A 26,324-nucleotide genomic window follows, 5' to 3' on the forward strand; every position below is an offset into this window, starting at 1 on the left:
GGATGAAGGGAGATTTCAGGCTTTGAACAAAGTATGAAAAATGTAACCTTTATTGATAAAAAGGTTTGCTGAAGTGAGACTCAATCTGCATCCAACTGCAAATTTATCTTATCAAGTACTTGAATACTATATAGCATGAGAGCTACTTGAAGTGGGCTGCAATAAGGCCTAGATTTATAATATCATTTTTTTACAAAGCTGCAAGAAACTCACAAACCTGAAATGATGTAGTCAGGTACTTGAACATAACAGTTCACTATAATCCACTTTAACAGTTCATATCACTTAGCAATTCTCTATAATTCATATTGCTTCTGACTAAAATTATCACACACCAATACCTTTTTCACTTCTGAGTATATTACTGTTAATGTCTATTACAGATTCTAAGACTTAAATTTCTAATTCAAACTTTGTTTTTGTGACCACAAAAATTTGATGTGATAGGCCAAAATTCAACTGTCTCTTTTAAGTAGGTCTCAAAAATGTATGAACTAATCACAAACAAATAATGGAATGTAAAATACTACAAACTATGCTCACTTAAAACAAAATAAAAGAGCAATACTTAATACATATATATATAAAATATTAATATCTTAAATAAAATTTGGTTTACAATAAAGAGAAAATCTTGGATTGTATGAAACCTCAGGTCTGTCTCCTATCTTTATACCATAATATATACATGTATTATAACTACAGAGTTTCATTAATGAGTACATTTTAACAAAAGTAAACTAATATGAGTTGCCCAATATAAAAATACTACAAACAGCAACATAAAAGATTATTACATCACTGAAATTATACATTAGACTAACTCTGATGGCTACCGAAGCACTGTGACGAGCCAATTTTAAACTTAGCTACTTCAGAAACAATAACATTTCACTGCAATTTATTCAACCCTGTCAAATGAACAAAGTCATCTCTGGAGAGGAACAGTACTATATAAAACCCACCACTGAAATCTACAATAAATTCTTTTCTTACATTTTCACCGAACTTTTACCTTAATTTTTGTATGCGGCAATTCTGACTGCATGTCTGAGTATGAACACAGATTCCTAGGCAGTTAAATATCATTAATACTGCACAAAATATCACAACATTAAGATTTCATAACAAGTTAAATTATTATTAGCTGCTCAAGAGAACCTCTGTGTCACACTTTCTTCTATATGCTAGATTCTTCTCATTAAAGCACATTGTAATTCCACATGAAGTTCATTTGACTGGGATAAATTCATATTAATTATGGACTTCTTCAACAGCAATGTCACAATGAATTTTGTACACAAAGGAAAAATGGATATCTATCAAGCTTGAAAAACACAATGACACAACATAATTGTACAGTGGCTGCAACAAGGGAAGACCACAGAGACAAACCCAGTCCTTCCTTGTATACAGTTGGATGTGAAATTATTACGTTTTGGCTGTAGAATTAATAGGTGTTCATAAAGGCATGTACCTGCATTGCCGCTGTTTAAAAGTTCCTTTGGTTCAGAAAATACAATGTAGTGTAAAAGTCAGTATAACAAAATGCCACCAATTGTGTCAAAATTGAAGGGGAAAACAATGTTTTCATGTAGGATTTGAGGTTTTCACAGTGGTGAGCCTGAAGATGGCTGTATTCTGGGTTATTGCGCCATGTAGTCTGGTAGATTTCCACCAACGTTTCAGAGGGCATACTGTCTTCGTCATCAGGGCGATGAATGTGCCAATCGAGCAGAAAGGGCTAGGTTTATAGGGATTGGACAGTAACCAGAGTATCCTGATCCTAGCCAATGGGAGCTGGTATCAAAAAAGGCGTGGTATCTCACAGATGGACTCCCTGAGGCCCTCAATTACCACAAGACATGCCCACACACTCCTATTGGTCTCCACACACACACACACACACACACCTGATTTGACACCAGCTCCCATTGGCTAGGATCAAGCTACTCCAATTACTGTCTGATCCTTATAAACCTAGCCCTTTCCACTCGATTGGCACATTCATCACACTGATGATGGAGGCAGTATGACCTCTGAAACGTTGGTGGAAATCTACCAGACTATAAGGTGCAATAACCCAGAAGACAGCAATCTTCAATGTTTTCAAGCTGAGCAGACTCTTTGCCATCTTGCTCCCTTCCTCTATTTTAGTAACACAGCTGAAGCAGAGTTATTTTGTGTCTACTGTGTTTCTTACAGGAAGGAAATGTCTATCCACCCACTTAATCACCCAAATCACTTCAAGGATTTACAAGAAATTCATCAAGCAGTTCTCCTTGATTCAGCTTGTCCATTACAACACCCACTTTACATAGTCATAAATTAGAGTCTTTTGTACTTCAGTAAACATGCACCATGAGGCCATGGACCGAATACAGACCGGAGAGCCATAGAAGAAGAAACATTTCAAAGAAAATTACAGATTAATAAAGTACATATCTTTTGCATTATGAGGTATAGAATGCTGTGTAATTGTGCTTCAGTTTCTTCACCAACTACCACTAACATGCACACCCATCCAATTTTTTAATTGCATACATTATCTTTTATGCTTCAAATGACTAATTTTACATTGTCACTGTTGCAGTGTCCATCTTTGACTGCCAATGTGGCAATAGCTTTCTACTGGTAAGAAATACTGTCTTATCAACATCAGAAATATCATATTTGGAACAGTGTCTCCATATCAAAGGCATGCATTTGTGCAGGACAAATGTAAACACCTTTTCAAAACTGAACTGAAAATTTGCACAACCAACACTGCATTACATAGTAATTTATCCAGGTCCATATCTTCATCTACAAATTTTAAGTGAAAAGTGGTTTAAAAATATGTACCATTTCTTCGCTTACACCATGTTAATTCTAACTTCTACATTACAGTAATGGGACATATGATGGCCAATGGCATGACACTGATAAAGACAAAACATAACTACAATTGCATATATTTTACATTAACAAATGCCTATAATTACCATCGTGAAATTCATCCATCACATAGGAAGTTAGGTCTGAATTTACACAGTTTATGGAACACATCTACTGTGTAGAGTACTGACTGTACGTCATCACTTAATGACTTAAATAAAATGTTAATGTTCAGTTATTACACAAACCATAATCTATTAGTTATTAACTTGTATTCTTGATCATATAAAATTTGTAATAATAAAGTTCCACACATGAGAATCCTGTATTAAATATAATAAATGCATTGTAACTGCAAGAACATCCAAAGAGTGGGAAGAATTCTGTATAAAGTGAATTTTAAAAGGAGGCTCATTATACAAAAGATAACTGCATGGCAAAATATTTACTTAATCGTAAGAAACACATAGTGTGCATGTGAGACATTAATTTAAAACAAGAATTTTATTATAACAATAGTGACAGGGTATTACAACAAAAATTCTGAGTAATTTTCATTCCCATATATACAAAAGTGAAACAAATATGTTCCTCATTGCTTCAATGACAGCTAAGTTTAAATATATAATACTCAATAGCCAACAGGCTTGTAAACCAATACTTTAGGTATGTATGTATGTGTGTGTCTATATATATATATCCATCTTCACTCATAAACACAAACACACAATAGTTCTTCGCAAGCACTGAAAACCAAGACATGACCTTCCATGAAATGGAGTTAATATCATTCTAAGTGTTGAATATCATCTCTGTACTTGTGGCTAATTTCAAATGAGCCCATTTCAGTTTACTTTTGGTACATTTAAAAACAAATTTTAAACGAGCAGGTATACATTGTGAAAGTTAATCTCAACAGAAATTATATTCCAATGGTCAATATGGTGATGGCTAAAATTAGTAAGTGAAGCTTAGTTCTTTAGGAAGACATTCCAAATTTGGAACTGAAATTAAAATGGAGACAGCTGTCTTCTGGGTCGCAGCACCATGCAGTCTGGTAGAAGTTTGCCAGTGTTTCAGAGGTCAGAGAAACACCATTATACAAGTTAACTTGCATATTAAAGATTTACTTAAGTATTATTACATTTTGTCATATGTTTCAGTGTTATTCTCCTAAATGCAATTTTATTTATCATGAAGTGTTCATGGCACAGAACATGTTTCTCAAAACAGAATGAATTTAATAAATAAAACTCCCACCAAAAATATGGTAATTATTTTGGATGTGTCAACTGGGCAGTACCATACACTGATCTTAATTTCAGAGACATCACATCAAAACAGTTGCAGTCATTAATAAAGTGAAATGAACTGGAGATTCTATAGCACACTTCATATTTACAGTTCCTGTAAACATCAATACAATTGTCAGTGTTAAAAATTTTCTTTCATGGTAGTACATATTTGCACTCTAAGTCAGTGATGAAAGGAGAAATATTTGATTCTCCTTGAAGTTTTACTTACACCTTCCAAGGCACTGCAAGGGAGAAAAGCTCACTAATTTAAGAAAATCTTACTTGAAAGTTACCCAGTTTCTTAAAACCTGTAAATAAAACTGGATCTAATGCCACTAGTATTAAATAAACAAAACCACATTATTTCTAACTTCTAGGTTCATGGGATCAAAGTCATTACATGCTAATAAAGTATCACATACACCATCCAAAGCCTGGAAGTGAGCTGTTAAACCAAACATGCATGAGACCACCAAGCCTGATAATAATGTGCATATCATGTCCAGACATTGTAGTTACATCTGGCCATGGACAGAAAAAGTATTTTCAAAGTTCAAGTTCCATGTTCCATGTTCCAAACTTGATGGCAAGTTCAAACTGTACTTATAATGACATACAGATTCCAGACAGCTATGATTTAAATATGAAATCTAGTTTAACATCCAGAGTCACAATGTTTCAAACATAGATGTATAATGTGAATCCTAACAAGAGACCTTTACTGACAGCAGATAAATGAACCAACAAATCTTAAAAGAGCAAACATCTTGAAACTGTTGTAATATGCTTTGATTTTATTACTCTGCAGTAGTTTTTGAACAAATAACCATCAAGGAAAATTATATATATAAAAAGAGGTAAGATTTAGTACATGGTATGATATAATCCGCACGCAAACCCAACAGCTGTGCAGTGTTTTCAGTGTGGCATAAATTATAAGCCCATGCAATGTCAAACTTGAAACTCAAACTGTACTGCATCTGAAAATGGCAAGGACCTCTGAAACGTCTGTAAACTTCTACCAGACTACACAGCGCAACAACCCAGAAGGTAGCCATCTTCAGACTCACCACTGTGAAAACCTCAAATCCTACTTATACTGCACCCCTCCCACATGCAGTGCCTGAAACAAAGTCCCCAATAAAACTTTGTAACTCAATATGTATACCTACACTACACTACCAATAACTAAAATATGCAATGTTACCTTGTAACACTAATTTTCAAGCATTCTAATTTTTAAAATGGCAAATTAATTGCAAAATCCAATGTAAATCCCATCATAATGAAGAAATGTATTACCTCATTATTCTACCATAACCTACAAGGTTATGAGATTTAAACTGTCTGGTTTTGGTATGTGGCAAACTTTATCCACAGAGCACAAATTAGGAGCAACGGTTGCAACATCTGCTTCTCTGCTGGAGACAAGATACTACTTGTCATTTCTGTCTGTTAATGAGAGTTCCGAACTCCTCCTGTTATGGGCACAGTGAACAGTTACCCCATGATTGTCAACTTCTTGGTCTTTCCATGAAAGTCTTAGCCTATGGCTACTTAAATTCAGACACATTCTGATGAAGAGGAAATCACTCAGCTGCAGAATGTTGTTGAAGCAGACATCAATGGCAGTAGCAGTACATGTACTCTTGCAGCATTTATTTCTGTATCAGATGAACCACTCTTTCTTCTTCTGCACCTGGTGGCCTGTTGTGGATCGTACAACTGCAGAGTCTGGATCCAGTGCAGATTCTGCGCCTTTGTCTTCTTGAGTTAAATATTCGCCCTTATGACGAGCCAAATATCGACCAATCAAAACTGCCATTATCACCAGTGCCAAAAATATGATGGCCAGAATACCTGAAAAATTGTAATGAAATACTAATTTCTTTCAACATGTTTCAGTGAAATAAAAACAACCATATAGAAGTATGGTGTTGCCCTCAGTGGACTAGTGGTTAGCATGCTCGCCACTGGACCCAACATTCGCGGGTTCAATCCTGGCCGAGGTCAATGGATTATTAAGGGTGATAAAAATCCGTAGCACAACTTCCTTCGGAGAAGAAGTATAGCTGGAGGTCCCATGTCTCCTGCTCTGGCAGTCAAATCAGGATTGAGTAGAAATTGTGCAGTCGGTGGGCTGGTCACTCACTACTCACAAATACACACTTCAAAAGACCAAGAAACTTCCTAAGTGGGGAGATCATGGCCCGAAAATAGGCCAAAGCACCATAGATGATGATATAGAAATATGGTAATGTAAGGATAATTTCAGATCCTTATCAAGTATGGTAACAGAATTACAATGAAACTATGCCCAACAAAGTTTTCTGCAAATCTGAAATGAACACAATATTTGGAAAGAAATGGTTTGTGGAAAAGAATTACATTATACAATATAAAAAAAGAAAGTTCATAATATTTGGTCTGGTTACACAAAACAATAGTGAAGACACCCTTCACCCTTCTTGTGAGGAGTACCTGCTTAATGCAGACACAGATTACCTTCCTCTAAATGGAATTGGAAGTTGCTCCAAAAGTGCTTCTGTCAATTCACTCTTCCCCACAAGAAAAAAAGAGGGGGTATAACTAAAATGAACCTTGATGAGAAAGCTTAGAAGCTTTTCATATATAAAATGCAAGTGCATGTCTTCAGCTACATCCATCAACAATATCTTAAGAGTGGTTACAAAATTAGATTCAAGATTAAGTTTTTAAGTATAGGTGTACAAGAAATTCAAAATGTGAAATGAGCTCTAAACTTCACACAGCTGGGACCTTAAAATCCAAGTTCAAATGTTTGTCTTCATAATTTATTATAAAATTGTGTTGTAGTCAGCATTATATATTCGTACTGTCTGGTGAGTTTGCTGTACACTATATGAATGATTCACTGTGACCAACCTCAGTTTTTATTTCATTTAATGAAAAAACAGGATGAAATGCACAGAAATCAGCAATTTGTACTATCAGCCACACTTCATCTAGATAACAAGATGCTGCCAAATCACTATACATCAATATAAAGAAGTATCTGAAAACAAAATTTGGGTTTAAAATGTCACAAGAAGTGGAAAATTGTTTACTAATAAAATCACAGATAAAGTACATTTTAATAAAAACTGTTCTATTGATTCCTGTTGAATTCAAAGCCAAGAACATTTGTTCCATTACTCACTCATTTACCAAGATCCTAAGCTTATGAATAATCTTGGGAGGATCTATGTAAGAATAAACATAGTAACTACACAGTATAAAACAATATAAAATTGAATAAATTTGTTGTCACAAATCCAATACAAGTGAGTTCAGTTTTTAAAACCACATCAGGTAATTATGTATTCACCACACAAACCAAGTTTTGCCAATAATGTAAAAGTAAAGTAAAGTAAAGTTTGTCCCACTATGTGCCATACAGGCGCTTGGGGGGAGTGGAGGTATGGTTCCTCTCTTTCTTGACCTCAGCACTAGATGGGGGTGAGTGGTCGGCATCACGCCCCGGCCGGCTTTACCCCCGGGAAAGGACCCCGGTACCCATTGTAGAGGAGGCTGGGTGGGCCCCAGAGCTGGTCTGGACACAGAGGCTGGAGGAAAAATCCTCTGCCCGTCGGGGATCGAACCCCGGTCATCCAGCCCATAGCTAGTCACTATACTGACTGAGCTATCCCGGCTCATTTGCCAATAATGTAATCTACATTTATTAAGCAGCATTTTGTGTTCCTGCTTATGATTCTACTTGCTGCAAAATGTGAATAAATTATCCAAAATACATCAAAAAACAGACACAGTGAGCAATACCCACTGACAGCTCTTAGAACACAAACAAACAGTTCATTAAAAACCATGTGAAATGCAGTGGCAGATTTATCACCTAGACACTCGTGATAGATTCACTATTGCAAGTATACTATGTGTACTAGACAAGTAGTTATTTTAGTAACTATGTAGAATGAAGGGAAGAAGAAAATAAGACTGCTATTTTATTCTGCCTGCCAATTATATTTCCTGTAAGGCAAACGGAGGTTCAAACCAGCAGTTCCCAACAGAGAAGCTGATTAAGCATCAGTCTGTGTAATTTTTATTTTTGCCATACAATACATCACTTTTATTTCTCAGGGCTGATACGAAATGACAAGAAGAATCTCTGTTTGAAAATGTACATAAACTGCAGAAAAACTCAACCAGAAACCCAATGAATTACTACAAATTTCAGACATCACAGCATGTTTAGAAAATTCAGATTTTAAATCAAGTAAGTAACAAGCTGCTAAATTCAAAATCCCTGCAAATTATGCAAAGTCTGAAGACAGTCTGTCAATATATTTTATCAAATCTAGTTAACAAATATTGTGGCAGTCAATGCATTTTCTTTTTATTAGAACATTATGTTAAATGAAAAATTTTAGTCTTTGCAAAAGATTTCAAAATGTTTACCAGGTAACAATATGGTGCAAAACACAAGACACAAATCTTACCTCCGAGTATGGCCGAGTCAGTACGCTGGTATATTTGTCTGAGCTTATCTTCATCTACAACAGGGGGTGGTCTAGTTTCCACAAAGTCTGGCGGGTGTGTCACAGGTTCAACACCACAGTAGTCTTCAGTCAAGGGTTCTACAAAGAAAGTATTAGAAAAGTACAGGCTGACTTTACCTGACTATATAAACTGAGCACAAACTGTCATCACAATGAATACTTGTAACTAATTCAAGCTTCAGAAGCCCACAAAAAAAGCTTGTTTATCATGCACATTTCACATTACATTCAATTTAACCAGTCGTTCACAGTACACCAACTTCTTTTAATGTTCAGTAATGCAACATGTTTGTTACCTATGGTGTTTATTAATGAATTCCATTTAGTTCTCAGAATTAACATGTTATTTCCATAAATATAAACTGACTGCTGCAATGGGTATTCTTTGAGGTATAATTTTAATTATAATTTAGATATACAGTGAAACCTCGATGCATCGTTTTCGGCGGGGGTGGGAAATAAAAACGATGAATGCGGGAAAACGATAGATGCGGGAAAGCATTAAAAATTTTAAAAAAAACAATGTTTCTCTTTCAAAGTTACTTCTTTTTACCAAAAAAGTCTTTAATGGACAACTGGTTTGTCGAAACTTTACGTTTTAGACCAAACAGAGCACTTTCCACGTTCAAAATGTTTTCCTTGTCACGTTCACTAATATTAAGCGCATAAAAGAACGACTTCACTTTTGCCAATGCAGGGTGTGCTTCGGCAAAACTCGGCAAAGCTTCGGGCTCGCATTCGTCGTCTTCCTCTTCCTCACCACTCCCAACCTCTTCGCGAACAATAACAGGAAGAATGGAAATACTATTACTGCCGAACACAACGAAACGTAGCTGTAGAAGACCCTGAACCGCTGGAAACGAGATGAACCAGAAGAATGAAAAGTGCCGCCAGCCTTTCCTTTGTACTTGTAATAAAAGCATTTGTGAAGAAATTCACACTGCACATGCCATCTGGCATCGCTGGAACGAAATATGAGTGCACCCTAATTAAAATCGTAAAATTTCTGACAATGAGCACCGCCATTCACTCCAAATATCACCCCTGCACCGCTGACCCTCATTCCAATAGAATGTGCTGGTTGGGCGACATAACAGGTTACCGCTACTGTATATTCCAAAAACATTATGCGTCTTTCGGTATTAATTTATCTCTAAACCCAGCATTTTAAATTCTCAGAAACAATCATTGCGAGAAAATTGTGGGCCGGGACTAAGATTTTTGAACGATCGATGCGATAAAACGATAGTTCGAGGAACGATAGAAGCGGGAAAATGTAACATTATTTTATATGGGATGTATTCGGGACCGAACAAAACGGACGATGCATCCGGGAAAACGATAGTTCCGGGAACAATGGATAGAGGTTTCACTGTACTCCATTCTTTGAAGTGTAAGCAAACCATGAGTTACCACTTTGTTGTCCTTCAGTAATTCAGGTATAATATAACTGTGTGTGACATACATAATGTACTTAACTTGCACATATTATACCTTATTTAACAGCATTAACACACATTCTCCATTAAGAGACTTTCTACATGTAATACAGATAATAAATGCCTCATTAGGGGCTCATTGCAATCAGTCCCTATGTCCAAGTTTAAATCCAAAAACAAGTCACTGAATTTGAATGAATATACTAAATGTTGTAATAAAAATTAATTCTGTTTAAGATCAATCAATATGAATTCTTACCTTACATTATTCAAAACAGTTTGCTGAATTTATACCACAAAAGTTAACTTTTTTTGTAGGTCATGGTGTCAAATATTATTGTTAATTTGCAACACTTGTCACTTACGTTTTCCTAAAGAACGCACATTAGCTGGACCATTTTCTTGGAACAACAGCTTAAGGGGGTAGATATCATCAAACTCTACTCTCGATATGCAACCGATGAAGCCCTCTGTCATGGATTCATTGCGCCCTATGTACATGTACTGGATATTGTTGAACTGTGCATCTGCAGAAGCCTTGATATTAAACTGAAATTCTTTTGGTTCATAGTTGTCAACCTGGAAAAGGAGAAGAACAAGAATTGAAACTGTTATCAGGTTTAAAATATATGATGATGATGGCAGAACCAACATTGTGCACGTATATGGGAAGGTAATATGATCTTCTCTTCAGTATGGACTAAAAGTGCCAAACAGAATCAAAACAAAATAACTTTACATGTAAAAGATATTAATAGGACAAAACATAAATACCATAAAAATACCGACATTTATAACAGGTCAATAAAGAAATTAATGTAGCATTTTCTCAAATATTGTGAGTGTGGGCCAAGGTCTGGGAAGATTGAGAACTCATGATGAAGGCAAAAAAGTAAAGTTTACTGGTTTGTTACAGATAAAAGTGATATAACTCATGCATATTTAGGGGGGCATCATCATTTGCATTCTAGAACTGCCTCACTAATTCAAGAAGAGTCTGAAAAAAGCCCGTCCGCAATTCAATCTACACATTAAAGGGGAGGGGCATTTTTATGCCAAATAAATAAAAATGGTGACACCTTACCTGCATGACAAGTTTGGAACCAGAATCTTTCCGAGTGATGCGGACATCATGGTACTGACCTAATCCAAAATGCTTATCAGGGTAGATCAATTCTTGGCGTTCAAATCCAAAATCAAACACCGCTCGCAAGTGACCTGGATGTAACAAAAAACAGAACTATTATCAAATACAGTGAATCCTCCATGAACTAAAATTCATGGGAAGAAAATTTCTGTGTTTTATTTTTGTACAGATCATTATCCACAGTTGAAAAAAAAGTGTACAATACATTTATTAAGCTGTAGAGTTAACACAAAAAATATTCTTCCATTTGTTTTCCAAACAGATAATACTAGACATTTTACCATGTACACAGTATTACACAAAGCACTTGAGATGGAAACACTGGGAACCAAATCCATCCAGCTACTCGTCTGACAACTGAAACAGTCGACCACCTACGCAGCAGCATGCTGTTTCAGAATTCAAAACTGAAAGCAACAAATACCACATGCACCTAAATACCATATACCCCCAAACAAGAAACACACCAATTGTTATTGCATTTAAGGAACAAATATACCAAACTAATACCAAAGATCAAAAAGTGAAAAATTACACTGACACGCACAGTCCCACTCTAGAAATCTATATAAGCATGTGCTATGGCTCATAAAACCACAACATCATGAAAAATTGATAGAGATTGATTAATTGAGAGAGGGGGAGGGGAAGAGACAAAGTCCAAAAGTACAATTCTACACATTATAATGTGGACATAGTCAGAAAACTTAATATGCCAACTGGCATAATGCTGTAACAGGCACAATTACTGAACATTAGTGACAAAGAGTCCATGTTTACACTGGTGCACACACAATGTTTCCTGGAGGTTGTGGAATTTCTATAATTCCCTGAACACACGTCAGTAATAAATGAACGCTGCTGAAACACTGTACTTTAAAAATAGCATTACTTACAACAAAAAGCACATCTTACCGCTGTTAGAAATCATGATGGTCAGATATTCTCCAGAAATATTTGATGAAAATCCTAGGAGGAAACCTTTTGGATTGGTAGTTGTGAACCCAACTCGAATATTTTCTGCTATGGTTGATCTCCAACTGCCCATGAAATCATATTTGATGATGGACTCAGGCCGCATGTTTACTCCAATTTCTGTGGAATACAGAAAATTTACACAGCATTTCAGCATTCAGTTTCTGTCAAGAAATAATTTGAACATGGGCAACTACTTGAAAGGTTATCTATTACATACCATCTGCACAGATAGGACCCTTGAATGCAGTCCATCGGCAGTCACATTTGAAACCATCATAGCCTTCAAGGCATGTACCATTGTTGAGACAAGGATTGCTTTCACATTTGCCAATGCATCCTGGACTTACACCTAAACAGAAAAAAATATATCCGGATAAAAGATTTTCTCATACTGAGTTCACTCCAATAAATCTATCAAACAACATGGAGCAGCAGCAATACCATAACATGTATAATAACAAAGAAAAGGTACCCTTCCAAGAAGAAATGGGAATTAACTTGCTACAGGTGATTCACAGACATCTTGGGATGCTCTCAATTCATCACACATGAACAGTAATAACAAAGGATATGAATAACCCAAAGAGAAGCAAATGTAAAAATATTAATAATGAAATACAGCATGTTAGAAGCCCTAGCATAAAGGTCACATGCCACTTAAGTGTAAAAAATTTTCTGAAAGTATCTGAGGTACACTTTTGTTAAGTTACAATTAAGTATTTTCTTCAAAATATGTATTTTAAGTTGGCACAGAATGTGATGCAGTGTGCTTTGGAAAATATCCCTTTTGGTGTTCACTGGAGAATAAAGTCTGACCTACAGGAACAAATCAGGTATTGAATTCAGTTAATGGAACTGTGGCAGTTAGCATAAATATGATGATACCCTGGTATAAAAAAAGGAGAAAGTTTCCTCTTGACTAAGAATCGACAAAACCATAACATACATTAAAACCTTCACATACCAGAATTCTGCTTGTTTTGTTAAACAGAACACTTTATAAATTATGGTACATACAAATACATCTTCAGACTCACTGCTGTGAAAATCTCAAATCCTACAAATATATATTTCATATTTTAGTCATGTATTTAGCAATGTTTTACTCCTTACCATACAGTCCTCTGTTAGCATAACTCCTCAGATTGGTAAGTTGCCCATTGAGCAAGAGTGCTCTAATGCAGCCCACAAACCCATCACGATAGTCCACTGTTGATCCTGCAAACCAGCAATTACATGTGAAAAATTATAACAGACTCCAGCTGACATCTACTGACCTACACATTCTAATGTAGGCATAAATACTGCCTGCATATTCCAAATGATAACCTCACTCAATATCAGAAAGGAATTTACTACAATATACAGGAATCAAGTTATTCATAAAAGTATATAAATCACAATATAAAGGTATTTCAGCCAGTATTAAAACATTACCTCCTAGCTAATGCCTTCTGTTCAGCAGAATAATTTAACTGAAAGTCCTGAAGTACTGTATATATTTGTGAAGGTGACAATTCTTTGATATAATTGCCTTGCTCTGTAAAATTTAATGTCCTGAAAGATGTATATAAACTGCTCTATAACCAGTCAAATATCTACATTTGTGTTAAATGTGTATGATTGGTGCTCAAGACAGGGACCAATGGAGGGCTTTGGTAAATTCGATGACGAACTTCCGGGTTCCCTAAGCCAACTAGTTAGTTACTTAGTGTATGATTGGTATTTATATTCAAACTTAAATCTAGTTAATATGTCATGTTCTACATCCTTGGCTTAAGAACCTATGAAATTTAAATACATTTTCATTTTAATTCTAACTCTGAAGATATTAACACACCTCTTCTTTGTTAAAACTTCTGTTTCATACTGAAAGGGTGCACTGTCAATACAGTCTGACAACCGTATACATAGAAAGTGAAGTTATATTTTGTGGAACACAAATATCTTTCTGTAAGAAATCATGCACTGCATTTAATATAACACTGTAAAATCCAATTTCTATTCAATATTTTCAAACATAATTCTACCTGAAGATTTCTGTCTTCTGGGTTGTTGCGCTGTGTAGTCTGGTCGATGTTAACCAACGTTTCAGAGGTCATACTGCCTCCGTCATCAGGGCGATGAATATGCCAATAGGGTGTGAGGAGTTGGATTTTATAGGCAGGGAAGTGAAAGGTGTAGCCTACCCCAAGCCAATGGGAGCAGGTATGGGAGTGGACCAATGGTAGCACGTGGGCGAGGGTGGGAGAGGGAGAGAAAGTAGAGAGAGAAAGGTGAGTGTAGTTGTATGGATAAAGGCCCTGAAAGGGGCCGAGTTAGTGGTCTTGGAGCACAGGATACAGCTAGAGGACACTTCTATCCTCTCCTCAAAAACCGGCTACATGGACCGGTTAATCAGGGAAGCCATCGAGATCGAACTTCATCCTGATAACTTTAACAGGGAAGATGGACTTCACCTGAGCCAGTCCTGGAAGCCTCTGATCCACACACTCCGAGGACGAGCAAGAGTGCGCCGCCAGAACCAACCAGACCACTAACTCGGCCCCTTTCAGGGCCTTTATCCATACAACTACACTCACCTTTCTCTCTCTACTTTCTCTCCCTCTCCCACCCTCGCCCACGTGCTACCATTGGTCCACTCCCATACCTGCTCCCATTGGCTCGGGGTAGGCTACACCTTTCACTTCCCTGCCTATAAAATCCAACTCCTCACACCCTATTGGCATATTCATCGCCCTGATGACGGAGGCAGTATGACCTCTGAAACGTTGGTTAACATCGACCAGACTACACAGCGCAACAACCCAGAAGACAGAAATCTTCATATTCACCGCTGTGAGAACCTCAAGTCTTACATAATTCTACCTTTCAAAATTTCCTTATATTACTGTGTGATGAAGTGTTAATTGCTGCTGCTTCTATTTTGTTTTTATCATCCTATGTTCATGCCTCATAACTGTACTTTATCACTGTGTGTAACATTTATATAAAATATGAGAAATTCTGAGGAGAAGTGAACTAGTGTGATACTAGTACCTGTCTGCAGGCCACATAGGCCTAATTATCAACTTTCTCACTTTCATCACCATCACACACAAGAAAATAATAGCACCATTATCCAAATGTTTATATTATTTTCAGCTAACATAGTTTATTGACAAACAGTAATAGTAAATTATATTAACACTTTGCAGACTAATGTGACCTCTGAGATGTGATCAACTGCTGTGCAAACATCACCAAGATGTTTTGATACTGGTGCCAATATTTTAATCCTGCCATCTATTGATGACAAGGTGAACCCCTGTCATCAACAGACGGCAGTATTATGCATCTGTGAGATACTTCACTATAATTACGTAATTTATCAAAGAAAATCATAAAATAAGAACATATCTAAAAGCATACTACGGTTAAGTTTGTGGTTCAAAGTAATTCCTCATATATGACATTACAAACAGACCCATTGGCATGGGAAAAATTCACCAATCCACAAAATACATATGGCAACTGAAACGTCATCAAATGAAAAGCACTGTACATTCACCATGTTACCTCTCTAAAACATTTTCATCAGCTTGTAGCACTCCAAAACCCCATTCACTGGCATTACTAAAGTTACACATAAGTTGTTGTTTTTTTGGGCGGGCAAACTACTTATTATGGTACCAGTTACTCTACTCACCAACAACCAAGTCTGATGTAAGGTGGAGTGCCCTTACAGGCCCAGGAGGCTCCCTAACTTCAGCTTTAAGCGCACCATCAACAACAATCCGTGCTTCTTTTCTGAAAAGCAACAATTGTAAGATGACAACAGCAGAGGTAAACAGCTACTTTGTAATGAAGGATTCTCTGAGGTGCAAACATGACAATGCATAATATTCACGTCCCAAATCAATTCTCTTTATTTTGCACTTTTCATATTTCAGAACCCCCAGGATTACAATTTAGTTTTCCATAAGAAAGATTTAAATAGAGATTCTCATCAACATTACAAATTTGTTCAATTTTAACTCAAGCAGATTTACTTACATTATAATTATTTTAAAAAAAACCTTGTTTACACAAAATGTGATGGAAGATTCTATCAAATGCACAACTCCAGCCAAAAATTTTCCTTTTCTATGACATTTTTAATTTAAATATACTACATACATTCAAATATCAGAAGTCCCACAGTAACATGCACTCCGGTTTTCAGAAGGATAAACATTGGCATAAAATTATTTTTTTATTAATACTGAGTTACTTGAGTTGTTTCTCATTATGTAACTTGTATGTAGAACATACATTATTATATTTGTTACTTTGGTTTGATCAGAATTTTCTGCAGTAGAAATACAAAATTATACAAGTGTAGGAAGTAGAAAAGAGGCCATATATTATAGTGTATATAAATATCCAGTCATTCATCATTGCTTTCAATGAACATTTTGATGAAAACATATTCTACTACATGTAGGATGGGCCTGCTTCCTAGAACTCTGAATACACATTCACCCTGAAGATGGCAACCACAATGTCAGCTAATGCATTGGAAAACCTACAGCATTTGAGATGGCTTATACCTGAAAGCCAAAGAAACAGAACTTCACCTTTGAAAACTGAAGAACACAAACTACCCTGGGTGAGTGAGTGTGTGTATAAACAGTAAAGTGAGAGTAGAGCTTCCTGCAACATGCCATACAGGTGCTTGGGGTGAGAGGAGGTATAGCTCCTACTCTTTCTTGACCTCGGCACCAGATGGGGGTGAGTGGTCAGCATCATGCCCTGGCCGTGCTTTACCCCTAGGAAAGGACCGCGGTACCCATTGGATAGGAGGCTGGGTGGGCCCCAGAGCCAGTCTGGATGCAGAGGCTAGAGGAAAAATCCTCTGCCCGCCGCCAGGGATCAAACCCCAGTCATCCAGCCCGTACCTAGTCACTATACTGATTGAGCTATCATGGTTCTCTGTGTATAAACAGGTTTTTGAATATTTTAATTTTTACATTTTCAAAAGAAGGCAAGACAAAATATTCTAAACTGTGTAGTAACAAACATTCCAAAAACTGAATAAAAATGCTCTTAATTTCTTCATGAATGCAATTTTGATTTCTTTACTACTGTTCCCAAATATTAGAATATGTCACACTTTCATTGATTTTATTAGCAAACAATTTTGGCTCGATACACTATAAAAAGCAACCTGCATACAATTTTGTGTGCTTGGAATGTCTTCCTTAATTTACACTACAGACTGGGTCATCAATTTCAATTTTAGACTAAGAATTTCTTTTTTAAATAAAACATGTGGTTGATTAAACTAAAAATTAACAATGGAACTTCTCTAATAAATTATAACATCTGATACCCACCTGTTTCTTTCCACAGACACAGAATGCCAATTGTTGTCAGCTAATCTGTATGAAGTATCCACACTCACTCCAAGTGGGCCACTGCCAGCTTGATACTGAAACTGCAACTGATCACCACCTGTTAACAAGTATTTTGTTTGATTTCAATAACTAAAGAAGTGACATTTTGAAATTTCTTTCCTTAAACTGTTGACAAATGAAAATTAATCAAGTTCACAGACAGACAAGATGCAGCAGAAGCTTCTGTGTCAATCTGCTTTTGTATGCCAACAACAAAATTCTAGTTAAGACGTCATTCACATTCTATAACAATACTCATTTCACAATCTGATACTGTGAGCTATGAGCAGGTTAAAGAAAGAGACCTAAGCTGATTGAAAATTGTGTTAAGAAAACATTATTGTAGATTTAAGTTCTGTTAAAATCAACACCACTACCATTTTCAGAATAATGACAAAATCCTGTGTATACTTTATGTTCCTAAAAGCAATTTATCTCTCTTACTGCTTCTGAATTTTATCAAAGTATCTACTATGACTTCGCAGTATCAAAAAATCACACCAGGTATCCTAAACTGAGACTAATCAAACAGCTCAAATACAGATATCTGAAAACAAAAATAAATTTAAAATAATAACAGTCACTGCCTTATACAAAGTGTATCAAAACTGTGGCTGTTACCACTGCCATACTCATTGAGTTATAATTTCTCAAATGTCACTCGCAGGCAGCCACATATGAACTCAAAACTCTGAAAATCTGGTATAAAAATATATACATCCTTTTCCTTCAAATAACCTTCTATTTACAATCATAGTTAGTATGAATAAATAAAGTGGTACTGCCATAAGTGAAAGTGTGTTTTACTACATGATAATTTGAGTGATAAAATGTGTTTCTAATTCTGACAGTTTCAGTTAATCGCAAATATGGAAATACTGGTGAAAACACAGATTTCATATTATCCTGGAGCAAGCCTCCAAAGTATACCCAGCAATTGAACTGGACTGTTTCTGCTTTGTCTCCTCAGCAATTCTTATGCACTGTGTACATTGCAGTTGTTCAATTTTACACAATCAGATTATTTCCATTAGGCAGAACACAAGAACCTCAGCCTACATCCGTAGGGACCAAGAAAGCCCCAAAACCATGAATTGGTTAAAACCACTTCCAGCTCAAAGCAAAAGAAGCCCAACAGAGCATACGAGGTATACACCAAGAAAAAAGTGAGATGAAGCTAATCTGTGCCTCCTACAAGATTCTACTGTATTCTGGTTCCAATACTGTAGAAATCACACCCTTGAAAAGTGTGCTGAAAATTCATCACATTTACTGCCAATCACATTAAATTACATTTTCTTTATCTTGAGCCACCAGTTCCAAATATGTCCATTAATGTTTTGGTGCTGAAACCATATCTTATCGAGATGCCAATCAAATGCAGTCCCTAAGTCCACCATGTCTGGTAAGAGAAGTGAATGTGTTGCTAAAAAGTTGCGTAGGTCTATTGCGTTAGAAGATAAGATGGACGTAATTCGTAGAATAGAAGGTGGTGATACCCGTCGTAATGTGTGCATAAGTATGAAGTTGTCTCCTTCCACTGTGACTACCATAATGAAAAATTCATATAAAATAAAACAGTCAATGCAACAGGCTACAAAGGTAAGTGCAACACAAGTGAGTTATAGCAGAAGTAAACTTTTAGAAAGAATGGAGAAATTACTGTTGCTATGGGTGGATGACATAAATCGAAAAAACATTCCCTTGACTGAAATTGCTATCACGGATAAGGCGAAGTCAATTTTTGAGGATCCCCAAGTCCTCAATGTTTGGGTGCCGGGAACACGTCATTGACTTCCCATTGATTTACATTATAAAAAGGATTTCAATTTACGCCGATTCCATTTACGCCAGTTCGTCCAGGAATGAATCCCCGGCGTAAATCAAGGTTTACCTGTACTGTGCCAATACAACCAGCAAGTTATCCTCACATTTCTATGTCTAAACACTGTTCTGAGAATTTGGTTATTTACATTATTTGCCAATTTCTTATCTGGACTTACCGATGATGGAAATTTTTATATAATCAGTTGGTCCCTTGCTATGGATGATGACAGCATTCTCAGCAGTGGTTCTGAATTCAAAGTAAATATCTCCACTGTGCCCCATATCAAATGATGGAAGGTTTATAGAGGAATCAGCAACACGGAATGTTACGACATTGTTGAACAAGTCTGCAAAATAAATAAATAAATAATTTTAAAAAGGGGGGTCAAATCTGTCTTTTATTTACATTTCAAATATGAACACTGAAGTATGCAAACTTTCACACAGCTAGTTTCATCTGTTATGTATATGATTAGGATAGATATACAAAATAAAATAAATATGAACAAATGAAACTCATCATCATTCACGTTACACAAGTTTTACTCTAAAGTTTCTGTGCAAAATCAGGCATGTGAACTAAAAACAAATATATCTAGTCTTGTTTACAAAAGACTGGAAAAAAGCAATGAGTCCTTTTCGGCGCAACTAGCTTGATAATACCCTAGTACCACACTTGCAATGTTCTCTGGTATCACAACACAATCTGCTTGGCAATGTCATGAAGAACACACTCAAATATTGCTTTTAAATTTATTTACATACATACACCATTTCCTTGTGGCGCATTTTAGTATACTGATATGACAATCTACAATAAACTTCAGCTTCTTTTATCATCACACATGAGCAAAACAAATGCAAATTACAGTTTGCATCAGTAGACAGAGCAGAGAATACATTCAATGATGCCAACAAACTTCAAGCAAATAACATAACACAATATTTTAATTATTGTTTACATTTAATAATTTATAATTCTGAACTTTTCATCTAATCATCCTCATAAAAAGAAACCTGTCTTTGTAAATCCCAAGAAGTTGTGTAATGTAACTGTAATGTTATTCGCACAATTTCAGGCCCTGTATTATGTAATACACACACATATGCAAGTCAAGTTATACTATTTTACTTCTGATATAGACATTGAGGATGTCACACAACATACCATCTCCTTCACACATGAGTGGACCCAAAGTGTATCGACCCTCCTTTTCATCCAGTGGACTTCCTGTATCACCAAATCGCAGCTGTTTAACAGGTAGATGTTCCTTATATGTCAAATCTCCTCCATCTTCCAGCCAACTGTCTAAACCTGGTTCAGAAACAAGACATAAATTCATGACAATTCAATCCCATTAATGGTATGCAGTGAGACAAAAATTTGAAGTTTGTATTCAGTTTTTATAATTACTAATATTAGTATGGCAAGTTACACATTCCATCATTCTTTCCACGGAAAATTTTCGACATCTTCACCAGAGTGATTTAGTGCATGACGTGCAGATTTTTGCAGCTGAATGTGTCTGTACTGTAGTCAATCCTTGTATTTTTAAATAATGATGCATACAATATGTCAGGGGGGTTCTGTTTTGTACTGCCATCATGAACTAGAATAACTATCAAGGACTTAATTATAAAATTTTAATGACAAACAATTAAAAATGTGTAAGCTAGTTATTTCATCTCAAGAATGTACTGTTTATGAATTTAATGTCCCATTTCCTCCACCCTCAACTGATTTTAACTGATTTACATTCTACATCTCTGTAAGGTAAACCTATAAATCGTGATAATCAAGCTAATTTAATAAAGATACTACAGTTAATCACATACTCATTCAACACAGGATATTACATTTTTAGTCACAGATATTCACTTATGTGCTTAGAGTTAAATAGAAACAGAGAAATTCATAAAACCTTAATTTAGAGAAAACAGTACCCAGCATATTCCACACTGTAACAGTGTGTGAAAGCATAAACAAGGAACATCTGAAGTTGGGCTAATCAGCCCAAAACATAAAGTGATGTGTTACATATAAGACTTGAAGTATTTTTATGTTGTGTTAAGACGGCAATAATAAACTTAAACTTTAGCTCACAATATGGCACTCCAGTACAATCTCTTCTTAAGTAATTATAGGAAGACACAAACATCCTTAGTACATGTTCAAGGGATCAAAGAACAAAGGTAAAAATTGTTGAATATGTGATACAGCCCATACCTGAGTCACAATTACACCATTTAGTGGTATCTACACACTTCCCCATGATCCCGCACTCACACTTGCGGGAGCCCGGTAGAGAACCACCCCAGTAATCCATGCGCTGATTAAAACGGGAAACCCACCAGGAAGAGGGACGGAAAGTTCCCTCATCAGCTGGAAAAGTACATAATAATAATAATAGTACTAACAAGAACAACAATAATAATAAGAACTGAACAAATTTAAGAAATACTGAAAGACAGATTTAAGACATTTTATACAGAGTAAACAAATCATGCCCTAGGGTAGAATTTGAATTTGAGACCATTATCAGCATAACACTTGAACAAATTTTTTAAGTCCACATAAAATAATGTTTTCAGACCAACATGGGTGATATGGACCATTACTGTTAGCTAAATTACCAGAAGAACAAAGGTACTGGTAAATATATATGCAGTAAACAAATAGTAACGTAGAAGCTTAATCATCAGTCCTGAGACAGGGAAAAAAAAGAAGTAACTTTTAAAGTGAGAGAGGATAATTATTCAAAATTAATTATAATATGCTATTTCATATTTTATTAATTTTTAACTTTGTAACATATTCAACATTATCTTCAATTCGTGGTCATACCAACAAAACACAGCTTGAAACTTTGACAAATTCAACTGGCATATAAATTAAACAGACCACATACATGGAGAGTTGAAAAGACGTGACTGCTTGCATTCATAGCGCAGTCTCTGTTGACATGTCATAGATCTGTTGATAAGTGCTTCTATTTGATCCATATCTGCATCATACATTATATCTTGCATAAAACTTCCAGGTTCTTGGAAACCATCTACTGGAGTTGTTCCTTCATTCTTGTGGCTCAACACAGTCAAAACTCTTCCATCCGCTAAAAAGAAAAACAATGTTAGCAACACTATTGAAGATCCTGAGTCATGCTACCTAGACATGATGAGATGTCACAACTCATAGTAGTCTGCAAAGTTCCACTATCTGATGAAAGGTAAGTAAATACTTTGAATTCAAAATGTTTCAGAGCACCAAAAATGTTTGGTAAATGTTTACGGGCGAAAAATAACTGCAAATTGAGTTAACTGATAACGGCAGTAAGACTGTATTTTGTTTGCATTATGATAAAGATGCTGAATTATCAAAAAGCAAAAGAATGAATGATGAACATTTAATATACTTTCCAAATTGCTTGTCTAGCAGATCAACAAAGCCAATCACTCAATGCAACAGCTATATAACACTTCCAATCCTTTTACATGTCTATCCAACAACAATAATAGACAATCTTCATTAAGCAAAGCAAATGGAATTTGAAATCTCAATCTTGGTACTGAAAATTTTATCCCATAAACAATGCAGGCAATGAGAAATTCACAGTGGATTGTGGCCTTCTGGGTTGTGATCCATGGAGATGGAGGTGATATACTCCAAAAATCAGTAACAACTATGGTATCACAACAAAGAAGTACACAATCCATAGTTTCACTGCCATGGAAACCTCAAACCTCATAATTCATGGGTGTGCTGTAGTAAATCTGCAACAAATATAACTTGTATAACGATAACACAGAGCATGCATAACAACTGAGTATGTAACTTCGATAACTTATTGTGACTAAACAATGTAATTTGTTTAATTATATAACTTTTAACTAATTCCATCAGGCTGACAGCTCACCCAGTTAATAAATTCCCTGTTTTTATGACAGCCAAAGTTTCATTACCATCTTTGCAAGAGCCAGCCTCCAGTCCCTATCCTGATATAAATTCAGTCCAGACCCAATTTCCCTAAGATCTATTTAAATTTTATCATTTCATCTACAGCTAAGTCTTTCAAGTGGTTGCTTTCCTTCAGGCTTCCCAACCACAAATCTGCATGCATTTCTCAGCTTCATATGCAATCCATGCCCTATCCAGCCCATCATCCTTACTTTAATCACTGTAATAATATTTGGTGTAGAGTTAAAGTATGAAATTACAATTACAACATTCTTCCGCTTACTGTCACTTCATCCCTCACAGATTCAAATATTCTCCTCAGTACCCTATCCTAAAACAACCTTAATCATCGTGCTTCCTTTAATGCAGGAGAGCAAGTTCCACACACATACATATAAATCTCAATCCTTACATTTTTAGACAGTAGCCAGGAAAGCGAAAGATTCTGAACCACATCTCGGCATGCATTCCCTGAATTTAATCTGCTCTTTACTTCTATGAGTATACAATTTTGATTTATTGTCATTTTTCTGTTCAACTTTACCACTAATATACAATACAATTTCCCACTGTAATGTAGTGAACAGATGATACCAGAATGATGGAGATGGTAGACAAGAAAAACAATATTGAACACCAGATGATAACTCTAAGAGCTGAAATTACAACTAGCAATAATCCCACCTCGAATAGACCTCACTGCTTACGATACTGCCAATGCGCAAAGCTCTATATAGAGTCTGGCAGTGGGCTTTAGTGAACACGGTGGTAAACCTTCGGATTCCACAAAGAAAGTGGGCTATTCTTTGACAAGCCAAGTATACAATGGACCTTTCAAAGAATTTCCTGCACCAAAGAGTGAGCAGGAAGAGCTGAAATGTCTCACGGGGGATATTCCAATGAAACATATTCTCACTGCATGCAGCTAATACTATTCAGTCATTATACAACAAACATTCACCTACAAAATGTCTCTGTTAAAGGAAATCCACAAGCAAACAATGTTTGTATAGTGTATGGTGCTCACCGTAAAACTCGCACGTTACTGGGAACGGACGCAATGGACCACTTCCATCTACATCAATCTTCATTTCTGCTCTTTGGTTAACAGGATTTGTGTTTTTGTATGCAGTACAAGACAATGGATTCAAAGCTGCAAGGACAACACAAAACTCACATATCTGGTCCTTCACTCTAAATTATCATGTTATGATTTACTATGCATGAATTTCATTGTTATACTTTACAGTCACGGCAGACGAGGAAAGAACAAGGAGTGAACACATTTTAATATCATTTCATACGGCTGACTTGTACACGCTGCTTAACCCATAATTGTCTTATGGAGTCACTGTGCCTTCAGTTTCCTTCTCAACTGCTATTCAATAATGGTATCACAGACATACCATCAAGTCAGTACTTGATCAAATAGTATACACAATGGTAGCATTTAGTCTTATACTTTCTGTATCAAATGAAGTCATGCTTCAGAGGGGTCAGAATGACCCCACAACACTGTCTGTGCAGTTTCATGATTCTGCAAATTCTTCAAAATCTTTCTTCAGAATATTAACCTTTCTTGTCTTAGCTGGTTACATGTTTACAAGCTATGGTATTTTCTTATATTTATAATAAACAGCATCATCACATGAACATCAATAATACTGAGTTTTTCAATGTTTCCTAAACAGGAACGCAATGCAAATTAAAATCAGTTGTTAAAAGTAAGTTTCTGCACAAAACAAGTAATGTATTTACTTATTTTAAATATTATCTGATACCCTCCACACTGACTTGCATTCTCTTCAATCACACAACTGTTTCTGACTATCATATTCAGAGTTCATACAGATAATCCAAGTTGATTCACCAAGGGCCCCCAGATGTTTGTCAACATCCTATAGTATGTTGTTTTAGTTCTAAGAAAATGTTTTTTCCTTCCTTATGAGGAGTCATCATGCCTTATCAAACATTAAGATAAAATAAAAAACTGCAGTGCACACAGACTGAGCTAGATTAAATAATAAAAATACTTTAAAGCAGTCATGATGCTTGCAAGATGGTGACTAATTGAACAAATAAAAAGTTAATCAGTCATAAGTGAATGGCATAAAGTCTTGAAATTAAATTAAAGTAGATTGTGGTTAATTGGACCATTGGTTAATCAGGGCAGCCATTTATTTGGGACAAATCTTAAAGAAGATAAAAACCAAGAAAATAACTGGAATTTGCTTCGCTTATTTGGGACACCATGCCGTTTAATAGGGACAGTGAGTGCCAGATGGTACACTTGTGGCGTGGAGGAGTCAAGAGTGTCATTGAGACTGAGTAACGAACATGGGTGTATTCAGACAGTGTAGTGATTCTGCTTGCAAGCAATAAGCAGCAAGACCATTCAGAACTGCTTTGTTCACTGTGGTTTTAAGCATTCAGGCTTGGCGATGCCAGATATGACCGATAGTGAAATTGATGCCATTTTGGAAGTGCAACACGTCAGAAACTATGTAGACTTTGCATGCATCGACAACAGTCTTCAATGTTACAATGAAAATGAAGATTATGAGGATGCCATTGTTGAACAAATTGCAGCAAAACACCAAAAGACATCAGAAAACCAGGAAAGTGATGAGGATGACACACCTGGGCTTGAGCAAGTGACTAACCAAGAAGCCAGGAAATTTGTTACTTGATTACAATGCTACTTCATGCAGGAAGGCAATGAAGGCAGTCCTATATCTTCACTAGATACCTGTGCGTATTTTGTTCAGTTGCAGTCAATCTAGAGAACACGGCAGGGTACACTCGATTAATTCCTCCATCATTAACTGTTAAGAACTCATACATGTGTGTCTGA

General features: G+C 36.0%; 1 protein-coding gene, 1 long non-coding RNA gene and 1 other non-coding gene across 5 annotated transcripts in view; all 3 read right to left on the reverse strand.

Moving 5' to 3' along the window:
- Window positions 1-32: 32 nt before the first annotated feature.
- The window catches only part of Nrx-IV (neurexin-4), a 56,232-nt gene continuing 29,940 nt past the window's right edge, over window positions 33-26,324 (reverse strand). For all 3 annotated transcript variants that reach the window (XM_022061085.2, XM_022061084.2, XM_087360984.1), the window contains 14 exons: window positions 24,498-24,623; window positions 22,425-22,628; window positions 21,743-21,898; window positions 20,684-20,830; window positions 19,692-19,862; window positions 17,629-17,746; window positions 15,960-16,060; window positions 13,385-13,489; window positions 12,489-12,620; window positions 12,209-12,388; window positions 11,231-11,364; window positions 10,512-10,725; window positions 8,648-8,785; window positions 33-6,032 (listed from right to left, as the gene is read on the reverse strand). In XM_022061085.2, the coding sequence (XP_021916777.1) occupies window positions 5,842-6,032; window positions 8,648-8,785; window positions 10,512-10,725; window positions 11,231-11,364; window positions 12,209-12,388; window positions 12,489-12,620; window positions 13,385-13,489; window positions 15,960-16,060; window positions 17,629-17,746; window positions 19,692-19,862; window positions 20,684-20,830; window positions 21,743-21,898; window positions 22,425-22,628; window positions 24,498-24,623 (2,117 nt within the window). In that variant the 3' untranslated portion in view covers window positions 33-5,841. The remainder of the gene's footprint in view (window positions 6,033-8,647; window positions 8,786-10,511; window positions 10,726-11,230; window positions 11,365-12,208; window positions 12,389-12,488; window positions 12,621-13,384; window positions 13,490-15,959; window positions 16,061-17,628; window positions 17,747-19,691; window positions 19,863-20,683; window positions 20,831-21,742; window positions 21,899-22,424; window positions 22,629-24,497; window positions 24,624-26,324) is intronic.
- On the reverse strand, window positions 13,986-15,953 carry LOC147871515 (uncharacterized). Its single transcript, XR_015538730.1, has 2 exons — window positions 15,140-15,953; window positions 13,986-14,301 (listed from the first exon to the last, which is right to left on the reverse strand). It is a non-coding gene; the product is annotated as an uncharacterized LOC147871515 (long non-coding RNA).
- On the reverse strand, window positions 24,123-24,199 carry LOC147871516 (U4 spliceosomal RNA). The gene has a single exon (XR_015538743.1). It is a non-coding gene; the product is annotated as a U4 spliceosomal RNA (small nuclear RNA).

This window comes from Zootermopsis nevadensis, unplaced genomic scaffold (assembly GCF_977971745.1).
Source record: "Zootermopsis nevadensis isolate Lab colony 2312 unplaced genomic scaffold, Znev_1.0 Znev_ptg000050l, whole genome shotgun sequence".
In the NCBI taxonomy this organism is placed as follows: Eukaryota; Metazoa; Arthropoda; class Insecta; order Blattodea; family Termopsidae; genus Zootermopsis; species Zootermopsis nevadensis.